Source organism: Crocodylus siamensis, chromosome 2 (genome assembly GCF_052110815.1).
Source record: "Crocodylus siamensis isolate JL-2025a chromosome 2, ASM5211081v1, whole genome shotgun sequence".
NCBI classification, from domain to species: Eukaryota; Metazoa; Chordata; order Crocodylia; family Crocodylidae; genus Crocodylus; species Crocodylus siamensis.
In genome coordinates, this window is record NC_143396.1 from 110,995,030 (window position 1) to 111,015,113 (window position 20,084).

General features: G+C 38.5%; 1 protein-coding gene across 1 annotated transcript in view; it reads left to right on the forward strand.

Moving 5' to 3' along the window:
- The window catches only part of AFG2A (AAA ATPase AFG2A), a 343,648-nt gene extending 331,358 nt beyond the window's left edge, over positions 1 to 12,290 (forward strand). The window contains 2 exon segments of the mRNA XM_090034520.1: positions 7,486 to 7,518; positions 7,520 to 12,290. Coding sequence (XP_089890646.1) covers positions 7,486 to 7,518; positions 7,520 to 7,663 — 177 coding nt within the window. The 3' untranslated portion in view covers positions 7,664 to 12,290.
- Positions 12,291 to 20,084: the final 7,794 nt, after the last annotated feature.

Sequence of the window (20,084 nt, forward strand, 5' to 3'; positions counted from 1 at the left end):
TGTTTTCTAGATGACATTTCTGTTTTCATATCAGTAGAAACAGTTCTCATGATTGTCAGTTATTCCATAGTTTTTGGAATTTTGTTTTTTGGAAAATATTACAATAGGCTGATAATTCAAGAAAAGAAAACAGCCGTTGGATATCATCACTAAGGGATTTTTGCAGACAAATTGGAATAATTAGAATTAAGATACCAACAGTCAATTTTTAAACACATATTCAAGCTAGCAATTCTAACTACTTAGAAACACTGTGATTCCACCTGGTTTTAAGGAAAATTAAGTTGTCTTGGTATCTTAAGTTGTCTTGATAAACTTTGTAACACATTTTTGTATCACAAAACTCATACTTAATGATACTTAGGTATTTCAGGCTTCTCACTCAGCTGACTGCCTATGTCAGTATTAGGCCACTCTCTATATACATACTTTTATCTTTTGTGCTTGTTAATCAATCTGCTGATCCAGATTCTAATTTTTAAGAGGCTTCTATTCATGGAGCCACATTCTGAATCCCTTATTCTGTCTGAGTCTCTTATCATTTACTCTGTTGTTACCTGGAGTACCGCTGTTGACTTCAGTGGAATTACTTCTGGCCTATGTAAACATAAAAGAGAAGAGAATCAGGCAGTCTGATTTTGATAGGAGTTTGCCTAAATAAAAACAGACATCATGGCCCTCAGACTTAGGCACTTGAGTTATTCATGCCTTTTTAAAATGCTGTTTATATGTCTTTTCACTTTCTTGAACACTGAGTGGGAAAGTTGGCTCTCCAGTCCCATACATAATCTTTCTTTTAGGGTGTCTGGCAGGCACACACCACATGAACACAACCTTCCAGGTAGTCTTCATCCAAGAAGCACTGCAATTTGCACTATTCACAAACCACAGGATACCATTCTGTTTTATGTTTCAAATCCCTTTCACATACAATCCCTTACAACATCTGCTTGGGAGGAGGGGTGAGATGGAGGGACAAGCTAAAAAGGAAGGGAATAGGAAAATGAAACACAATGTAGAGCCAGCCAATCAGTCTGCCAGTTAGTCCACATACAATCAGCACCAGCTGCAGCCCAATTAAACTCAATATTCACAGGTGTTTCCAACAGACTGTATGTTAACAAAACCACTTTCTTGAAAATACCTAAGACTTTAACACAGAAGCTCATTTCTTTTTAGGATTCTTTAAAGCCGTTTAGAGCACTTTAAATACAAAGAAGCTGAAAAGGAGTTACAGCCCACTGGAAAGAGCTGGTGCTTAATGCCAAAATAGATGAGAGTCAGCCAAGTTGAATCAGCCAGTGTAACCATTGGTCTAGCAAAGATGGGTTAGCCTGCATGCTGTTTATTCAGGAAACAGTCACCAGTGCTGGGCATTTTTATTGTTTTCTTAGTGTTAGATCTCTCTTTTCTAATATCCATCAGATTTATAACATGACTGTGAGCTTGTGTGGCCCTACCAGTTACAAATCACTGTGTTGTGTTTCCATTCAGGTGGCAAGCTACAGTTTTTCTCTTCTGGAGTCATTGCATGACTTCAGTTTGTGTAATAAAAATTCTAAATTGTTATTTTTGTTTTTTGTTTATGTGGTGATTTGTTTGTTTTTAGTTACCTGCTGAGTTTTTTTATTACCTTACCAAGTTGGTAAAGAAGCATGTTACTTCCCACTATGCCCCATTTCAGATCCTTTGTTAGCATCTTGCCTTTGTAGAATGTCTTACTAATAAAGTTAGAAAATAATTTCATGCTAAAAAGTGAATCAAACACAGACTATATTATAGAACATTCTTTATCATTCCATTTAGAAAAAGAATCAGTATCATATTTAAATATTTGCTTTAATTTTACTTTATTAAAGCACTAATAAAAAACCTGTGTGTTTAAATATGGCTCAAATGGGATTAACAGCATTCAGCTACCCCAGGGCTGTTAATCCCCAGACTATGTCTTGTATACCTCTTCTGTTATTACTTAATTATATGTTACCTGTTCTGTTGGTGTTTGATTAATCACTTTGTTGCTTCTGACTTTCATAAATATGTTAATTATTATTTTACCAGTCAGTGCTGCCAATCTGTGTATCATGCTGAAATCAAAACTAAATAAACTTCAGTCACAATTTAACCTTTCAGATGATGGAATAATATTATTCTTCAGAGCATATAGAAATCCAAGACACTTGGCTCTTTTCCTTTTTTGTACTTAAAGATCAGATAATTGGATTTCCTAAGGTTCAGTGGTCAAGACATTTCACATCATGGGAAACTATTTCCCCTCCCAAGACTTCAGTTGTCTTATGTAATCCATTTATTGCTTTTCTCTGATCTTGCTGCTGTTGAAAGGATATATACTTGCACTTGCATACCTTAAATAGTTATTTTCAGTAGGTTGGGGATAGTGTGATGTCACTGGATTACCTTTCCATACCACTTGGTTATTTTCTAACTTTGCAGCATGCCTATATTTGATGTCTTTGTGAACAAAAGAATATTTGAAAACTGAAAGAGAAAAACGTACCCAGCCTCTTATTGCCAGTGCAAAAATGACCACTGCTTGGTTATATACCTCAATATGATGAAGAAACTTTGTGAAACCCAAGATCTAGATGGCTATTCTCTTTAACAATATTCGTTTATAATTAGATTTAGCCTAGAAATGTATGTGGCTACATAGAGCACTTGCATTCAGTTGTCAACTCATGAGCCAGTACATTGGTAGGTAGTGGTAAAATCCATGCCTACCAAGCAAGAAGCCTTTGAATCCTGGTTAAATTTGAGGTAAAATGAGATAATCGTGATGGGCCCATCTGGCTTTATAAGTCTGTGAATCATTAAGAGAAATGATCTGGTTTCTGTCTCCATTTGGTAAGATTCGGGGTAGGATGACTAAGAGTTTGGCAGTAATCTACCTAATAATTCCTTTTCCTCAGAAAGTTAAGGAGTGCCTTTCATATACTATAGATAGTGGGAAATGGGCCAGATGATTTTTTCCCCCCTGAAAAATTGGCACAGTATTTCAAATGCATGTTCTTTGGCCTAAAGTTATTTAAGATTACTTGTCACTTTCCAGTCAAATCCTTTTGTGTCCTTGAAGAACATATTTAAGTGAATTTCCATAAAATGATACAAAGATGCAGGTAATAGCTCCCAGTTTTAAACAACAATAGGAGATTCAAGATCCCCTGTTCTTTTGCAGTCCCCTGGAAGTCTATTTGCATTTCCAGTCAGTACATTTATTGGCTGCTCATGATGCCACAGAAAAGGGAAAGTCCTGTTCTGGCTCACATTGGGTGTGTCTACACGTGCTATTAATGCAGTTGAATAAACTCTAGTACAGTTCGCACTGAAGTTTTTTGCTTCTGGGTGCCATGTTTACGTGTGTGCATGGGACCACAGTATGTTGAGCTAGGTCAGGGCAGCCCTGGCTGACAGGAGGTCCGAGGGGTCAGCCTGCCAGCCCAGGGCTGCCCCTACCCAGCTCAGTGTGCTGCAGAGGGGCTGGCTGGGGCACGAAGGTGCTTCACTGTGGGGCTAGTCAGCAGATAGCCCCTGCACTGAAGCACCCTCATGCCCCCACCAGCCTCATCAGTCTCTACACGTGTGTTGCAGAACACTAAATAATGCCTATGGCACCATTTATTAGTTTGCTGTGGCCTAATAGGACCATGTGTAGATGTTGAGACGATTGTGGAGCTAATTAGTCAGCTCCACAGTTAATGTGTCGTGTGTCATTATCTTTTTCCTTCCTTTGAGGATCACTGAAAGAGTGAACAAGAAAGGTGTAGACATCTCTTTTTCTGTGTATAACTGAACTTTCTGTCAATGGCTGTATCTGCCATTTCTGTACCTGAAAGCCTAGCTCAAGTAGTTTAACTTAGGAAGACTTTACAATCAATAGGAAACAAATGTAACATTTCATTACTTCCGAACTGAAGCCCAAATTTCTGTCTTCCACAAAAGTCCTGACCATAGGCTTCAGGCAGTACTCCTAAGTGAAATCAGTAACTTTCCGTGGATACTAAAGCTTCATATGAAAATAACTGATAATTTGCATTCATCTCTAGGAAGATTTTGTAAGTTGTTATTCTTTGGGATAAGAGTTAGATAGCAGAGTGTTGCTTTGGGATAGTGTGTGTGTAATTTTTTGACTCAGTGGATTTGATATGACTTTAATTAGTAATGACCCATATCTCAGGTTCATCTCCAGATTTTTCTAAAAAGTAGCTTAGACGTAGATCACGTACAGATTTTGAATGTCTCCTGGGAGAGTCTCTGCTCTCCCAGGAGAAACGACAAGTGTGCAGATGTTCAGGAATTTTGCTCCCAGCCTCATTCAGTCTTAGTATCTGTATTTCTTCTGGCATCATTTTCACCATTTCTGAAGAATCCTAAAATTGGCAAGAAATGACTTCTGCATAAGCAACTTTATGGGTCCACTTATTTCATATTATTGTGCTAGGTTTTCGTGAGTGATGCAGATAAACATGCTATTCCAGGTTCTTTTTCTTGGTGCGTAAGCAGGTTTTTTAATCTAATAAGAAACATATGTGTTGATTTTTAGTTTTGACTGTGCAAAGTTCTGGGTGGTGATACAACTATATAAGCAGCAGGAAGGGGTGTTTTTTTAGATTTAGTCTCCAATTATATTTCTTGGTACAAAGTGGCTGCCTGGGAACCAGATATTAGTAATGGGATGAAATTCATGATTCATTTTGCTTGCTGTTTGACCAATTCTGCTTCACGCCTGATGTGTCTATGAAAACTGTAAAAGATGCAACCAGCTTCTGTCAGCAGCTTTCTCCCCCTCTAGAAGCTGACTTGCAGGACCCCAGGATTGTGTTCGTGCTCAGCAGAAAGGGATCACTGATGTCAAAATGGGAAGTGGTGGAAGAAGAGCCATGGGAAAGAAGTGCAATAAAATAATGAATGCTTTTGTGGGCCAGATTTTACAAGGTGGATGTGGGGAAAATATTGATTTCCCCACATCCTAAGCACATTGATTTTCACAATGTTGTGCTGGTATTTCTTTCAGGTGGGGAGAAAAACTTGCTTTCCCACTCAGGGATCTCCCAGCAGCTCCCCAAATGTAGACAGGTTGTTTCCACAAAGCACAGATAGGTGGCCCGTTAAAGAACTACTCAATTCCTGGTCCATGATGGGATTTTCTGTCCCTTTTTCTTTTCAGTTTGCTACTCTAAACTATCTGGCCTGATTTTTAAGCAAAATTACATTTTAAAAATCTAATACTGAATCTCCAATGAAACAACTGCTGTGAAATGTTATAAACATATCTGTCTAAACAATACAGTTGGGCAAACAATACAAGCACATTAGTGCCTAACTAGTTTAGTCCCAAATTAGTTTCAGTTCCCTTTAGTCAGGTATCTTTTGTGGCCATTTTCTGCAGATGTAACTAGAATGTCTACAATTCTCTACAAATACAACTAACCAAAACACTTGTGGGCTGAGGGAAAATCTGTTTGTATACCTAAATAATCAGAATTTTTCCCAAAGTTTCCTTTCCTGAGCTTCCAGTTCAGAAATCTGATATTGTCAGTCAACAGTTAAATGGGAAACTATGCCATGTAACTAGTGGCTAATTGAACATTGATAAACAGGGAGCAAGAAATAAAGTACAGTATCAGCATATTAGAGTATTTTAATTTTGAGTAGTAAAAAGGTCAGGTTTTGACTGCAACCAAGAAGAGAGGCAAATTTCATCAAATTATTTTGGCAGAATAATTTACACATCTCTATTAGCACCTCAAATACACCAGAAAATTAAATCGGATGTATCATTTTACTGGTATTTGTTTGTGTTTGGTAATTTCCAGTTTAGTGGAGCCTTCTGAGAATGTTCCTAAGAACAAAACTAGAAACAAAGGATGGCTTTCAGAGGTTAATTATGGTTACTGTTTCTGATATTCTTGGCAAGAACATACAGGCAACATAAAAACCATTAAAAGCATTTGCAGATGGGCCAGTTCTTCTAAAGTGTATTTCTGTATGAGTGAAACAGAGGGAGATAAGGTTAGTAGTAGCTTTTGCTTCCTCTTCTCTGAAGTCTTATTACATCTACCAGACTGGTGCGCCTCCTCACTCCACTGTTTTTCTTAACAGTAAAAATATACAGTCTATTAGCCATTGGATTACTGGATTACTGGATCCAGTAATGAAATGTTGCATTTGTTTCCTATTAATGGTAAAGTCTTTCTAAGTTAAACTACTTGAGCTAGGCTTTCTGTTTCAGTAGCTCTGATGTTCCAGATAATTAATAGGTTGTCTAGGTAGAACTTACTAATAAAAAACTATTTTCTCAGGTTTTTTTATGGCAAACGTGAAACAGCATTGGAAAACAAGTGATCAGTGTGAACAAATGAGTTTTTCCACTTAGTACCATGAAAAACATACTGTATACGATGTACATGAGATGAAATGAGCCTGAGCTTCAAAGATACTTTCATTAGCTTCTAGAATTAGGTTATACTTATGACCATAAGGAGTTGGTACACCAAATCTCAGCAATCCTTTAACAGTTTATTGTCTTTGAGGTACTGAAATACATTAAAATGCATAACAGCAGTGTTTCGTTTCCCTGTTCATTAGAGCAGCACAAAACTAATAGTAATATTGTTGTAACTTGACAAAGCCATCTAAATCCATGCATGTTTTCTTGTGAAAGCTTCCTAAACATGCTGCTAAATCCTCTAAAAAGCTACTAAATGGCTTTGGCAACCATTAGCACAGCATAAGCAGTGGAACTCTTTTCAGTAAGTGAACAAACAGAGAAAATATGCTGAATGGCTGGACAAATGTGTTTCAGCTGGCTCTTTCATTTACAGATATAAGGGAGCAGTCAATATCAATCACTGTTTTCCCTGTTGCACTGGAAATCACAATATCTCTTTTCATTCCACAAGCTCTTTTCACCACAGTAATGTCTTTAGAATGACACTGGCATCAGTCTGTTTCCGCTGTCTGAAGTCCAGAGAGCTTAAAAACACATTTCAGGGTATGAGACCTTAACCCTCTTCCCTTTCTACACACCCCTCTCCTCCTAACTTTCCTCTTTGAATTAACTGGTTTTTCTCTCCCAGCATAGGATTTAAGGAGGAAAGCAGTCACAAGACCTGGGAATATCTGTTCTTGTGTTTTAGGGACAGAGATATTTGTCAGATTGGTTGCGCCTACGTATTGGAATTTTCACTTCTCATCTGTTGCAGAGAGTTGAAAAACACAAGGCTAGCATGACAACCAAAAGTAACTGTAATACTTTAAATAAAGTGCAGTGTTCTTGAATCTAAATTTGATCAACAGGCTCACTTTTAGATGTTTTGAGCACCTATCAGTCCCACTAATTTCAAAAGAAAGGGAGTTACTAAGCTTACACAGGAAATCAGGCTGTTGGCATACACACATCTTCTTTAGTGGTGACGTAACTTACAAATTATTATATATAAATGATTTTTTTGTCTTTATTTGCAGATAACGGCAGTCTGTAGAGAAGCAGCCCTCCTAGGCACTTCAGGAAGATATCCAAGCGAAATGTATTATGAGAAAACATTTTCAGCAAGCATTGACTATTGTGAGGCCTAGAATTCCTGATTCACTTATACAGTTTTATTCAAACTATCACCAGGAGAGTGGACTGCATGCACTCTGAGAAGTGAATACATATATGTGGGGACCCGTTATGTACATCTTTGTAAAGTTCTTGTGAGCCAAAGAAGTTCTTACTGTGAATGCAATGAACTCTAAGGCAAAAGCTTCATAATAATTTTTTTTTGTGGTGACTGGGTATTGTATGAGCTAAGTGTATACTGGTAACTTTACAATAAAATAGCATAATTGGAATTGCTGTAATTCAGACTGTTCTTTGCACTAGCTTTGTCTAAAATGAAAAAATCATGACAACGTTCCTAATTTTTAGGCTGATCCTTGATCTTCTGGACAAGTTTGCAATAGTAACAAGTGTCCCTACATTTTTAATGTTTGTGTGTCTGGATGTCAATTTCATGCCAAGGAACATCACATTGCTGACAAAAAAGGCACAGAGCTTGGGAGTGGCACAAATACATGCTGAAAATTATACTGAAATCTTTTGATTTATGACATCTCAAGAAGTTGCCAAACAGGCCTGCCAGACATTCAAGCGTTCCGAGAAAAAGTTAAGGTGTCTTGATTGATTACAGTGCACAGTTTAACTTCAGTCTCAGATACCTCCTATACAAGCAGTATAAAATCAAAATAGAAATTATAGGGACAGATCTGAGAAGCACAGCACTAGGTCTCTAATGAAGATGGGAAAAAGGATTACTTTTAATTCTTGGTTACTTTAGAATCAATTCTAGGAATACATGAATTAATTTGTAGTTGAAGAATGAATTATAGTACCTTGTTGATTAGGCAAAAGGTACTTTATGAATCAATGCATTTCCTATATTTGTTGTTTTTTTCATACACAGGATTATTTATCTTACCAAATACTCTTTTTATCTATAGAGGATATATTGTAAAATAAGATGTAAAAGTAGCTTTAGAGAGAGAGTCATTATTTCTTGATATGGAGCAAATGATTAAATCATCAAAGAATATGCATTTAAACTTTACCTCTAAAAATTAGCTTTGGAAATTCATAAGAAAATGTAATGAATAAGGTTATGTGTTGTAATTGATCACAAATATTATGGAGATGGATACAGATTTAAAAAGTATTTCTTCTCTATTTTGATTATTGAAACCACTTTGCATTCCTTTTTAGACATTGAAACCACTTTGGATTTCTTCTTAGACATGTATTCTCGCATCCAGTTGCAAAAACTGACCAAGCAGCACTAGTTGAAGATTTTTTCCCCTGGCTATGGAAAGAAAAGATATTGTATACCGGATATGATGCTACAGAGGCAGAATAATCAAAATCAATGATAAATTAAAAAAGTCATATGTGGCTATGACTTAGTTTTAGTTAGTAATTGCACACTTTCCTAATGTTTTTTTCAGTGAAATGGAAGATCTCTCAGGGTTGAAACATTAGCTAAATTGTGCTGTTACCTGTTGATATCAAGTAAAATCATTTCAGGTGTTACTATCTGTTGTGTTATGTTTTGATTTCGTTATTGTTGGCTGTGAAGGCATCAGCTTCCTATGGTAATTACAGGATGTGTTTATGCAAAAATTGTATCTCTTTCTAATCTAGATTTTAGTGTTTTCTCAGTTCCACTCTTACTAAATACAGCCGTGAATGGGAGATCCTCACTTTAAATATCAAACATTTCTCTGATTTTTATAATTTACTCTTGCTACAAGGAACATTTCAGATGGCTATAACCAAGAGATTATTGGGAGCAGAATTGTTTACTTTGTGTTTCATAGTACTTAGTGTATAGGCAGTTTCACTCTTTCTATGTTGTTTGCAAGGGTCTTTAACATAGTGCCAGGTGAGAGAGAAAACATTAAAGAAATAGTAAAGTGGAAAATGTGGTAGAGGGACCCTGAGCCAGGTGTATTACCTACAGTTATTTTTACCTTTTTTTTTTTTTTAAAAATAAAATGGCTGTACTTCCAGTTGACGTTATTCCTTTAAAGCAGTGGTTCTCAGCCTTTTTGGATTCAGTGCGCCCCTCTGAAAACGCCAGGTCTTGTTTTGCTCACTTTTTTAACTTTACAAAATACTAGAGCAATTTTTCTGTTGCATAGAACACAGATGGACCACAACCGGTCAGGATGCATTTAACACTATGGATTCCTGTTTGAAATCTCTGGGTTTATCTTATGAATCATGTTTGCAAACCTAACAGTACTAACAGTGCTGGCACCCCCTGTTGGGGGAGGGGTCATTAATCCTTAACACTGTAAACAAACACAGTTGACAAACGTGATCACCTTTACAGACGCTCTACATACTGACCTTGAGAAATAAGTAATTGTTGTTTGGGACATGCTTTGATACCATAGTAAAAGGCATCAATATGGAAACCTAGAGTAGTGCTTCTCAACCTGTTTAGACTCAAAGTACCCCTTGTTAAACTCTAGGAACACCATGGAAAATGTCAGCTCGTAGTTTTCGCTCAATAACAGAGCGATTCTTCTGTTGCAAAGAACTCAGAAAGACCACACAACAGAGTGGAGTGGTTTTTTAACATGATGGATTCCCATTTGAAATCTCTGGGTTTATCTTGTGAATTATGTTTGCACTCCTAAAAGGGTTAACATTGTGTGGCACCCCATGGCATGCTTGACAGGATCTCAGGGCACTGCAGAATGACGTGGCTTCCTGATTGAGTATCACTGACAGAGAGAGGGAGGTGGGACTTGCAGCCTGTTCTGTAAGTGAGACTCCTGTTGCCATCAGCGAAACCTCCCTGTATGGTAGGGAAGCTGCAGATTTGGGAGTGTTGGACATTAGAAAGGGAGAGGGATTCTGGTTCCTGGTTGTCCTTTCTGCTTTGAAAAATTGTATTCTAGATTTCTTCTTTTTTTTTTAGCTACAGCTTGCTTCCCTCATTATGCCAGATCTCCTGTGCGATTTATTGAATGTTAAATATGAAATATTGCTGAATTTTTGGAATACACAAAGCAGTTTCAGATTGATTTTTAACTTGATTTTCTTTCAATTTGTGGCACATGTATAAAATTAATAAACAATACATTGCTATCAAATACAAGTTTGGGGAAATTCAAATGATTCTACGCCAATTGGAAGCTTTCTTCATCCTAATAGTGGATAATCTGAGATTGAAATAATGTATGATAGTACAAACTTAGTTCCTTATGACAGACACAGTCCAGAGTTATCATGAAATAACAATTCAGAGCCTTCTCATCAGAAGCAGGAGTTCATCTGCAACAAAACACAATATCAAACCATTTTGAAACTGCTTTGGAAAATACTGTTGCAAAACAGTGCCTGAATGCATGATGTCCTGATCCTGTAAAGCAGTGATTCTCGACCAGGTGCTGGGGCACACTGGTGTGCAGAGAGTTTCTTTGAATGGTGCCCCAAGAAGTGTGAAGAGATAAGGTCTGAGGTGATAAGCAGATAAAGACAGGCTCAGGCTTTCCCTCTGTAACTGCTCCCGAACTGCCTGGCCCCCTGCAAGGAGGTACGCCCTGCAAAAAAAATTCGTTTTTGAAATGGGGTACTATTCGCAAGGCTATGGAGGACTTCCTTGAGTCTGAAAAGGGGGTGCCTTGTGTCTAGAAAGATTGAGAACCATTCCTGTAGAGGGTTAAATGTTGTGAACTCTGACTGAAGTTAATGAATGTGAGGATGGTAGGACACAGCACTCTGAATTACATCATTATTTTTATGTCAACATTTTCTTTAATATAATTCAGAGCAAAATCTTCCACAGCCCGCTTTATCAGCACATGGTTCTTTAGAGTTGCACCAGTCTCTTGCAGGAAATCATATAAACCTGTACCACTGATGCTCAAACCAGCAGCACCCTGGGGTGCCATAGGATTCTCTTAAAGGTGTTGCTCAATATTAGCACAGTTAGGTATGCAAACAGCTACACCTGATTCACAAGCTAAACTCAGGGATTTCAAATAGGAATCCATAGTGTCAAAAATATCCTGATATGTTGTGGTCTTTTTGAGTCCTTTGCAACAGATAAAACTGCTGTTATTTTTCTTCAATCAAAAAGCAAGTGAAAATTAAGTCCTGGCATTTTCTGAGGGTGCCTTGAGTCTAAAAAGGTTTAGAACCATTAACCTGGGCATGGTAGGATGAATTAAACCTGGAATGTGATGTTTAATTCTATTGATTTGTTTCTTGTGGGTTAATTGCCTAGAATATTGTTTGCTTTTATATGATTTAATTCTTACAACAAATATGGTTTCATGAACAAGACAAGTCCATTATGAAACCAAATATATCCCCCTTTCTCTCAAAGTAATTCTAATGCTTATTTTTTAATATTCTGTAGAGATAAATATGGGGCCTCTCCTGCCCTTTATATCTCAAAGTTTGTTTTTGGGCTAACTACTGTTTGAATTGTGGCATTGTTCATGTTAAATTGTTTTTTTCTGTATTTCAGACACATTTTGTTTAAGTTTAACCTTTTTCTCCAATAACAACATCTTTCAAAATGGCAAAAGTATCTTTTGGCATGTTTGCTAAAAATGACTAGGAGAATATTTATGAACAAAATATTAAAATGTTTTCACTTCACTTGAAAAAAAGTTCAGTCTTGCATTTTTCCTAATGCATAAAACAGATTTTCAGTGTAAGTACAATATACAGTTTTTTTAATTGTGGAACAAGAAGGTAGTGCATTTGAATAATTTCCTGTGACTCCTTAATTGAAATAGAATAAAATGTATAGGTAGTTCAAAGTTATGGGGCAAACAACAGGGATAAAATAAAGATTATTTTAAGGAAGTTTATTCAAGAGTATTATTTACTGGATTCCAAGATGAGGTTGGGTGGCAGGTGGTGGGGCATGTGGAGGGGCAGGCACCACAGAGATGGGGAGGGTGAGGGCAGGGGTTCAAAGGGCTGGGAAGGCAACAGGCTGGAGCAGGCCACTTGCTTCCCTACCACTTACCCCCTGCCACTACTTCCTCTGTGGCAGCAGGCAGGTAGGAACATGTTTAAGATGGCACTCCAAAAATTAGGTTCAACACATGGATAATTAAAACAAAATTATAATTTTCCATATAGAGAATCTAATGGGCATCTAAAATTCAAAGTCTTAAATTCAAAGTCATCTTGGATTTGAGTAAATATGGTAGTTAAATGTATCCATTCTGTTGAATTTTGTAGCTTTTAAAGGTGAGATTTCTGCTCTGCTCTGTAACTCTCTGCTCTTGGTTTCTTAGTTATTGTGAATGTCAAACTGTGGTTCTTCTGCTTCAGAAACCAGGCATCAAGCAGAATATGTCCATTACTAAACATCACTTGGCTACAGCTTTATGGAATGGCTGTGCTTGGAACGTGTTTTCTTATTGAACGTGGTTTGGTCTCAATTCTGGTGGAGCGCAGATGATGGTAAAGGGAGAAGAGAACTGCTGAGAACATTCCTGCATATAGTGATCTTTTAGCTGAGGGGAGTGAGCACTGCATCTAAGGTGGTTAGGAAAAACCTGCTGTCTGTAGGCAATATTGATCCATTAGAACTGTTAGAGATATTTGTTTTTTGGCTTTCGTGAAACAAGAGGCTGCTTTCTTGGATGGAACAGCACTGCTGAAAACAAAAAGCAAAACAACGGATTTTAAGGAGTGTAGGATCAAGTATGAGACAAGTAAAAGGGACCTAAATCTGGGCACTCAGTACTTCTGAAAACCAGGCCCTTCGAACTGAGCACTCAGAATCAGATATCATATTTGAATATCTTGATTAAAGCTTCCCAGACAAATTGGACCATATAGTGATGGACAGAAGTCAAGAGTTTGGCTCATTTAATAAAAATATACCAAATTTGGATAAAACTAAACTTCTCTAAAGCTTTTAAGGACCTCTCGTATGTGTTATAGTCTATTCCTGTATGTTTATATCTATTTCTGTATATATCTCTAAATATGTATACGTATATTCAGAGATAGGTAGACAGACAGATAGATATGCACGCTTACATTGTATGAATTATATTCAGAAACATGGAGAGTTTTATAAAATGCTGTTATCAAAGTGCCGTGACTGAAGGACAGGTTTCTGATTAAAACAACATTTTAAAATGTTTTATGTAAACACAGCAAATTTGAAAAATTCCTAATATCACTATATTAGTTACCACATACAATCTCAGCCTAAAATGGATTCCTCTCTTGCTTGTTTTTTTATTTTTTTTTATCATTGTATTGCATTTTTCAGTGTTGTAGCATACAAGGATGAATTTAGTGCTGTGTTTAGTAGAGTGCTTTAAGATCTCCAGATGAGAAGCTCGACATAACTGTGAAATACCATTCTTTTTTCCAGCTATAATTTGCCTTTAATGCTCACATTTTAAAGCTCTAAGTTGCATAGAGGGAAATGGGACATATTTTGTACCCGTTGTTGAAAGGGATATAAAACTAATGTAGTTGGTATATCCCGCTGCTCTATCACCCTTCTGTACAAACTCCTTATAGCAGATACAGGACCAAGGGAAGGTGGGAGGATTACTACTTGCTTCAGATGTTCTCAAATGATCTGTCAGCATTGTGAACAGCATAAACAGATGGCATTTCTTTAAAACATCCCAAACCTGCTGTGAACTACACTGAGCTCATGGCCAGTGAAGGACCCATCTTTGGGTCAGCTAAAACGCATTCCTCTGCTCCATAACTGCACAGAAAATGCTGTGTGCAGGAAAAGATCTGGGTATATTGTGAAGAACAAAGGTATCAAACACATCCAACCGTGTGGACCAGCTGAGTGGCTTGGGGCCAGGCCACAGGCTGAATCTGGCCCACAGACTGGCCCATGTTCCAGATCTAGCACATATATGTCCCAGACTGACCACTCCAGGACCACATGCAGCACCTACTCCATGCCAGATCCAGCACATGTCCCTGTGTGGCCAGAGCAGGTGGCCCATGCAAAGCAGCCCTGGAGTGGTTGGATGGGTACTAGGTGCAGTGCTCACTCCAGCCGTGCTGGGACTGTGCTGCGTGTGGGGCCTGCCCCAGCTTGTGTTCTGCAGCATGCAGCTCGTGCCGAGGAGAAGCCAGTCTGAGACCACACTGCATATGGTGCCCCCACCAGCTATTCCAGGGACATGTTGCACATGGTACTTGCTTTGGTCACTCTGGGCCATATGCTGGATCTGGCATGAAATGGACACACACTGAACCAGGTGCTGCATGCAGTGTGATCCCAAAACAGTTGGAACAGGCACCGCATGAAGCACATGGAGCCATCTGACGTACCCTGAAGGCTGCCTGTGAGGCTGCTTGAGACTTCTGGGCAGCGCTGTGGGGCCAGATGATAGCCCCCAGGCCATATCTTTGACATTCCTGTTTTAGAAAGTTAGTTTTATGTAGGTAGCTTTATTCACCCTTGATAGGAAAAGAAGTAATGTGAATTCAGCATAACAAGAAGTATCACAATTAATATAAAAATGGAGCATTTTTAAGGATTGTTTCTAATCCATAAACTCAGATAAAGAACATAATTTATTTCTAATGGGTAGGTGAGAAAGACATGCAGAGTTGCAATTATTTTATTTGGTTTTGGCTTTGAATGGTAGGGTTAACATCTGGAAGACAAATAATGCTTTTTAGTGTTACAGCTGAAACCAAATTCTAATCTTGGATTTGTGTCTGCTGTCTCTGCAACTTCTGTTGATTCAGTTATTAATCTTTTCTTTAGGAAGACTAAGCCATGCATTTTCTCTTGGGCTTTATATGTTTCTGGGCAAAATATTTTAAACTGTCATTCTTCCCTCTAGGTTTTAATACACTGACTCCAAAGTTCTAATAAATGAAGGCCGTGTGTGTGAAAACATATGAATTCTTTCCTTTTCCAACTTTAGTCTATGATGTTCAGTGGATCATACAAGTCACAGTCAAGCTGAACAGGCATGGTCTGTTTTTGGATGATAGTTCTCCAGTGATAGTGACTAACTGGGGTTTTTTTTCTCTTCCCTTAAACTGGAATTGAGTTTTTGCTCCAAGAGGCTGTTAAGGGGTACTGGCCACCTGTGATCATTTGAAAACCATGCTACTAAGAGCAAAGACATCAAATTCACTGTTTTTTCTACCTTGTGTAATATCATCCTTCCTAAGCATTTTTAGAAAAAAAAAACTACTGTATTCTTCTCCTGTCAAAAATCATGTCTTGCATGGCTGTGCTCTGTTAAAAACAAACACCTTCCAGCTTATCCCCTTTATCACTCCAGAAAGCAGGTTTCACTTAACTGTTGGGTGAAGTGATCATTGTGCGTAGCTTGCGTGTCAACTAAGTGTGAAAAGGGCTTTGCTACCCCTGAAGATTAAAGTTAAGGTGTATTAATGTAAAATGCAAATGATGGCTCTGGGATATGCAGTACTAGAACATCCCAACACTGATGTGGAAGGGCTGCTCTAATAGCGTCGTAGTCTGTTGTGAGAAATTCTAGAAAAGGTTTTGATAGGTGAGTGGACTCGAGGGCTGCAAGGGAAAGGTATCATGCTTCTTCTGCAGCATTATTCTGCATCAGACTTTGTATACTGTGCCTTTAAATGGAAAGCAATCAAATTGATAGCAGCTACAAGAGTAAAAGATTCCTACTATTCATACAATTTGTGTTTGATAAGGCCTAGGGGTTCTGGGGCAGATTAGCAAGCAAACAAATCCTTTAATGTCCTGGAATGCTTCTACCAGCATAAACAGGGATTATTCTCTCAAACCAGCAATTTTTTATCATTTCAAAAACCTCTGCAATACAGGCTTTTTTTCTTTAAGTGAAGAGACCCTGTGAATATTGGTTGCGTTCTTGGCATATTCACACAGAAGACAGTACAATATTAAGTATTTTCTTTTTGTTAAGGGAGTTGCTTACACTTTATCCAAAATGTGTAACATATCTAACATTTTCTTCAGACTGGAGAAGACATGTTTCAACTGTCTGCTTTTCATGTAAAAGAGTAAGACCAACTGGTTACCTCACACTCATTCCACTCTCATTCTTTTATCCTATGCAATTTTGTAAAAAGCAACTTTTGTTGATATGTAAGGCATCTTAGTAACCGGTTAAACTTTTACTACAAAAGGATGTTTTATTTTCCTGAGGAATGAATAGTAATCAAGAATCAGTTGGTAGTGCCAAGTGCCTGGATAACACAATTGCCTGCATACAGCTTTGTTAGGCCCCTTCCTGCACTTCCAGAGAAAATTAAAAGAAGATGTAGCTGATGGAGTTTTCCTTTTTCCAAGTTTAACTCATATGGGGCAAAATTTTCAACTCCCTGTCTCATAGGTAATGGGAAGGGAAGAAGCAGAATGAAAAAGAGGAACTGATTAAAAAAAACTAAGGCAAGGGGGAGCTGGAGAGAACAGTAGAAAAACAAACAGGAATCAGGATTACTCTCATATTAAACATTTACTGATTTAGACATACAAAGAGAGGATTAAAGATAGGAGACACACATTGGAAGAGTTCCTGATACCCCAAAAAATGGTTAGTATCTTGCTACCTTCTGGCATTGGAGGCAGGGTACATCACTGCCTTAGAATAGTTTGACGCTGGTGTACCTACACTATCTATGAAAAACAGGGTTTCTACTGCCATAAATAGTGATGTAGTAGTCAATTAGGCCCTAACTGAGAAGCTGTCATATTTTGTCTTTCCAAAGTGTTTCTTTCGTATTAACCCTATCACAGCTGGATTATCAGGCAAGTATAAAATGACATACAATACATTTTATAGTCTCTGTTCTTTCTGGTTTGGGGAGCTAAATTGCACAAGCTGATACAGGCTTCTCAACAAATCTTGGACTGTTTCCCCAGCAGCAAAAAAAATCCATGATCACAATCTTTCCATTGCAGGTGCCTGCACACTCCCTAAAATGGACTGTTGCTTGCTAAAAAGGGGTTGTGGTCAGGGCAGCTTGGGATACATTTGATTGTGTACATGCTCATTGCTGCACCTGGTAATGACGCTTATGTGGATAGCCCCAGTGAATTCTGAGCCTGCCTTCGCATAACTTTGGAAGGAAAGGAAACAGTGGAAACACTGTCTGCATTTCCTTGGGGATGAATCTCTCAGAGGATGTTGTAAGTTCAAAGGAATTTTAATCACAATTTTTTTCACAGAACATTTCCCTGACAATAAAATGCTTATTTGCCAAGAAAATGATTTTTATTTTTTTAAATATAGCTTGTTCTTCAAATTGTCAGTAGTTTGTTCATCATGGTGAGGGGAAAACACTGTTTTCTCGGAACGTCTGAAAGCATTAAAGTGAACAACAATATTGCATTGTTTCGGATATTTCCATGATCTGTAATTTAAGTGTTTTGTGCAAAAAAAGGTTCACATTTGCAAATAGGGTCATGCACCTTAGCCCTTTCTCTGTGTCAAAAATGGTTCCCTTTGATTTGGATTGCCTAGAGTCTCTTCCTAACTCTACTCATAATGTGGCTTTGGGCAAGGTGTGTAACTGTCCTGTGCCTCAGTGTGCCAATTTGTAAAACAGGGTTAATACTTCCCTTGCTCGTGAGATTTAATCAGATAGGGTAGCATTTCAGAGACCTAAAGGAATTGATCATCCAATTGTTGAACTGGTGCTTAATCTCACTAGGTGCCCCTGAAACCCCAAATCTTAATTTTATTGTGAAATGGCTTTGGATCCTTAAATGAAAGTGCTACCTAAGCATGAAGAATGATCTACATTTAAAACTACAGAACAATTCAGCATAAATGGCTCTCTTTGATTAAGAAAACTCCAGGACTGTAGAGTGTTGGTTATTTCAAATCATTTTGCAGCTCTTTTATGAAAGTTTCTCATGGGGAAAAGCTTGTATGGTACTACTTCATGCTCTTTATAGTTCTTGCTTTCATGACCATTAAGGGGAAAGCATTAAGTGCCAAAGGAACTTATGCTCATAAATCTTGTAGGCACTTTTTTTAATCATCTGATTTTACACATTTTTTTTTAAAGAACTCTTAAAAATGGTTGGAGACTAAAACAAAAAAAGCCCCTCTCGTTATATACTGTAGCACCTCTCCCTGTGGCATCTTAGCATCATCCAAAATACAAGTGCATAAAAACTCAGATAAAAGGGGTTTTTGTCACATTTGTTTCTCTAGGGCAGAGGCCTGACTCTGTATGCAGGATTTTTTTTGAAATGTGTGTTTTTGATGTGTAAGAGGCATGAACACCGCGTGCCCCCAGAGACAGGGGGGCACAGTGAGCTCCCACAGGTGGCAGTAAGTGGGGAGCTCCTGCAGGCAGCCACAGCACTGGTGGGGGGGGTGACCACCAACCAGTGCTCGGCGACCACCCGCAGACTGGCCAGTGGCGATTGCAGACCACCAGTGGTGTCGGTGGCGGGGGGTGGTGGTGAGCGGTGACTACCTGCAGGCGCCGCCAAAAGTGTTGGCAGCACCTTTTTGCAGGGTGTGCACCGCCACACTCGGGGTGCATGTGCACTTGCTATGCATCACCAGTGGTAAGAGGAGTTTGGAGAAGGTTTTGCTTTATACCTCAGAAAGCATGATACCTGTCAATAGGAGGTTCAATCTGATCTTTCGGGGTCCTACTGTTGAGAACAGTATCTTTCTAATGCCTATTTCATTGCATCATCCCTGCATAGTTTGCATTTGGAGGAATCATAGGGTGAGTACTACTGTTTGCTGCATCTGATTTATGTTCATGTCACTTATTTTAAGCTGCCTAAATGTAGACTGGGGGTGGCGCATGCAGGCATTTGCTGCTTCTAGGAACAGCACAGGACAATGGGTATAAGTAATTTGGCGTGTGGGAGAGAGATGGGGGGTATCAAGGGGAAGGTTGGCAGGACTGGGGAAGCTGTAGGGTGCGTTGCTTGGTGGGGGAGCTAAAATAACTCAGTCAAGGTCAGGCACTTAGACTGAACTAGCCTTGGTTTAGGTTGATCTAAATGTGCCACTTGTATGTGCCCTCAGAACATAAGGTGACACCTAAGGTCTCTAGGTCCAGGTCTACTAAATACCCTGCAGATCAGGGTGACCAGATTTCGAACTCTGCTCAGAGTTCAAAGCATGAGTATGATGCACCAGGTTGGCTTTTGGAATGCGAGACAGTTTATGAACTGCCTTAACTCCAGGCTTTTTGTAGCAATTGTACTCAGCCCCTTTAGAAATGCAATGCAATAATTCAGTCTGGAGATGAAAGTCTGGCTCATTGCAGCTGAGGTCTCATCTGAGAGGAGTGAGTAAAGTCTCTTAATAAGGCTGAGGCCAAATGTGTTTTTTTACCACTATAAAAAAAAGTGCGTGTTCAGGTGCAGCAAGGCATTTCCATCGTAACAATCTGCTATTGGTCACAGGTAGGGCCCTTGACAAGTTCCTCAAAGGGTTTTCTGCTTTATGTGAACATCATTTCTGTCTGCCTTGAGTTGCTTTAGAGTCAGCTTTTCTCAACCACCTGATTTTTTCACGCATGTTCAGATGTATCCACATATAAAGAAAATAATTGA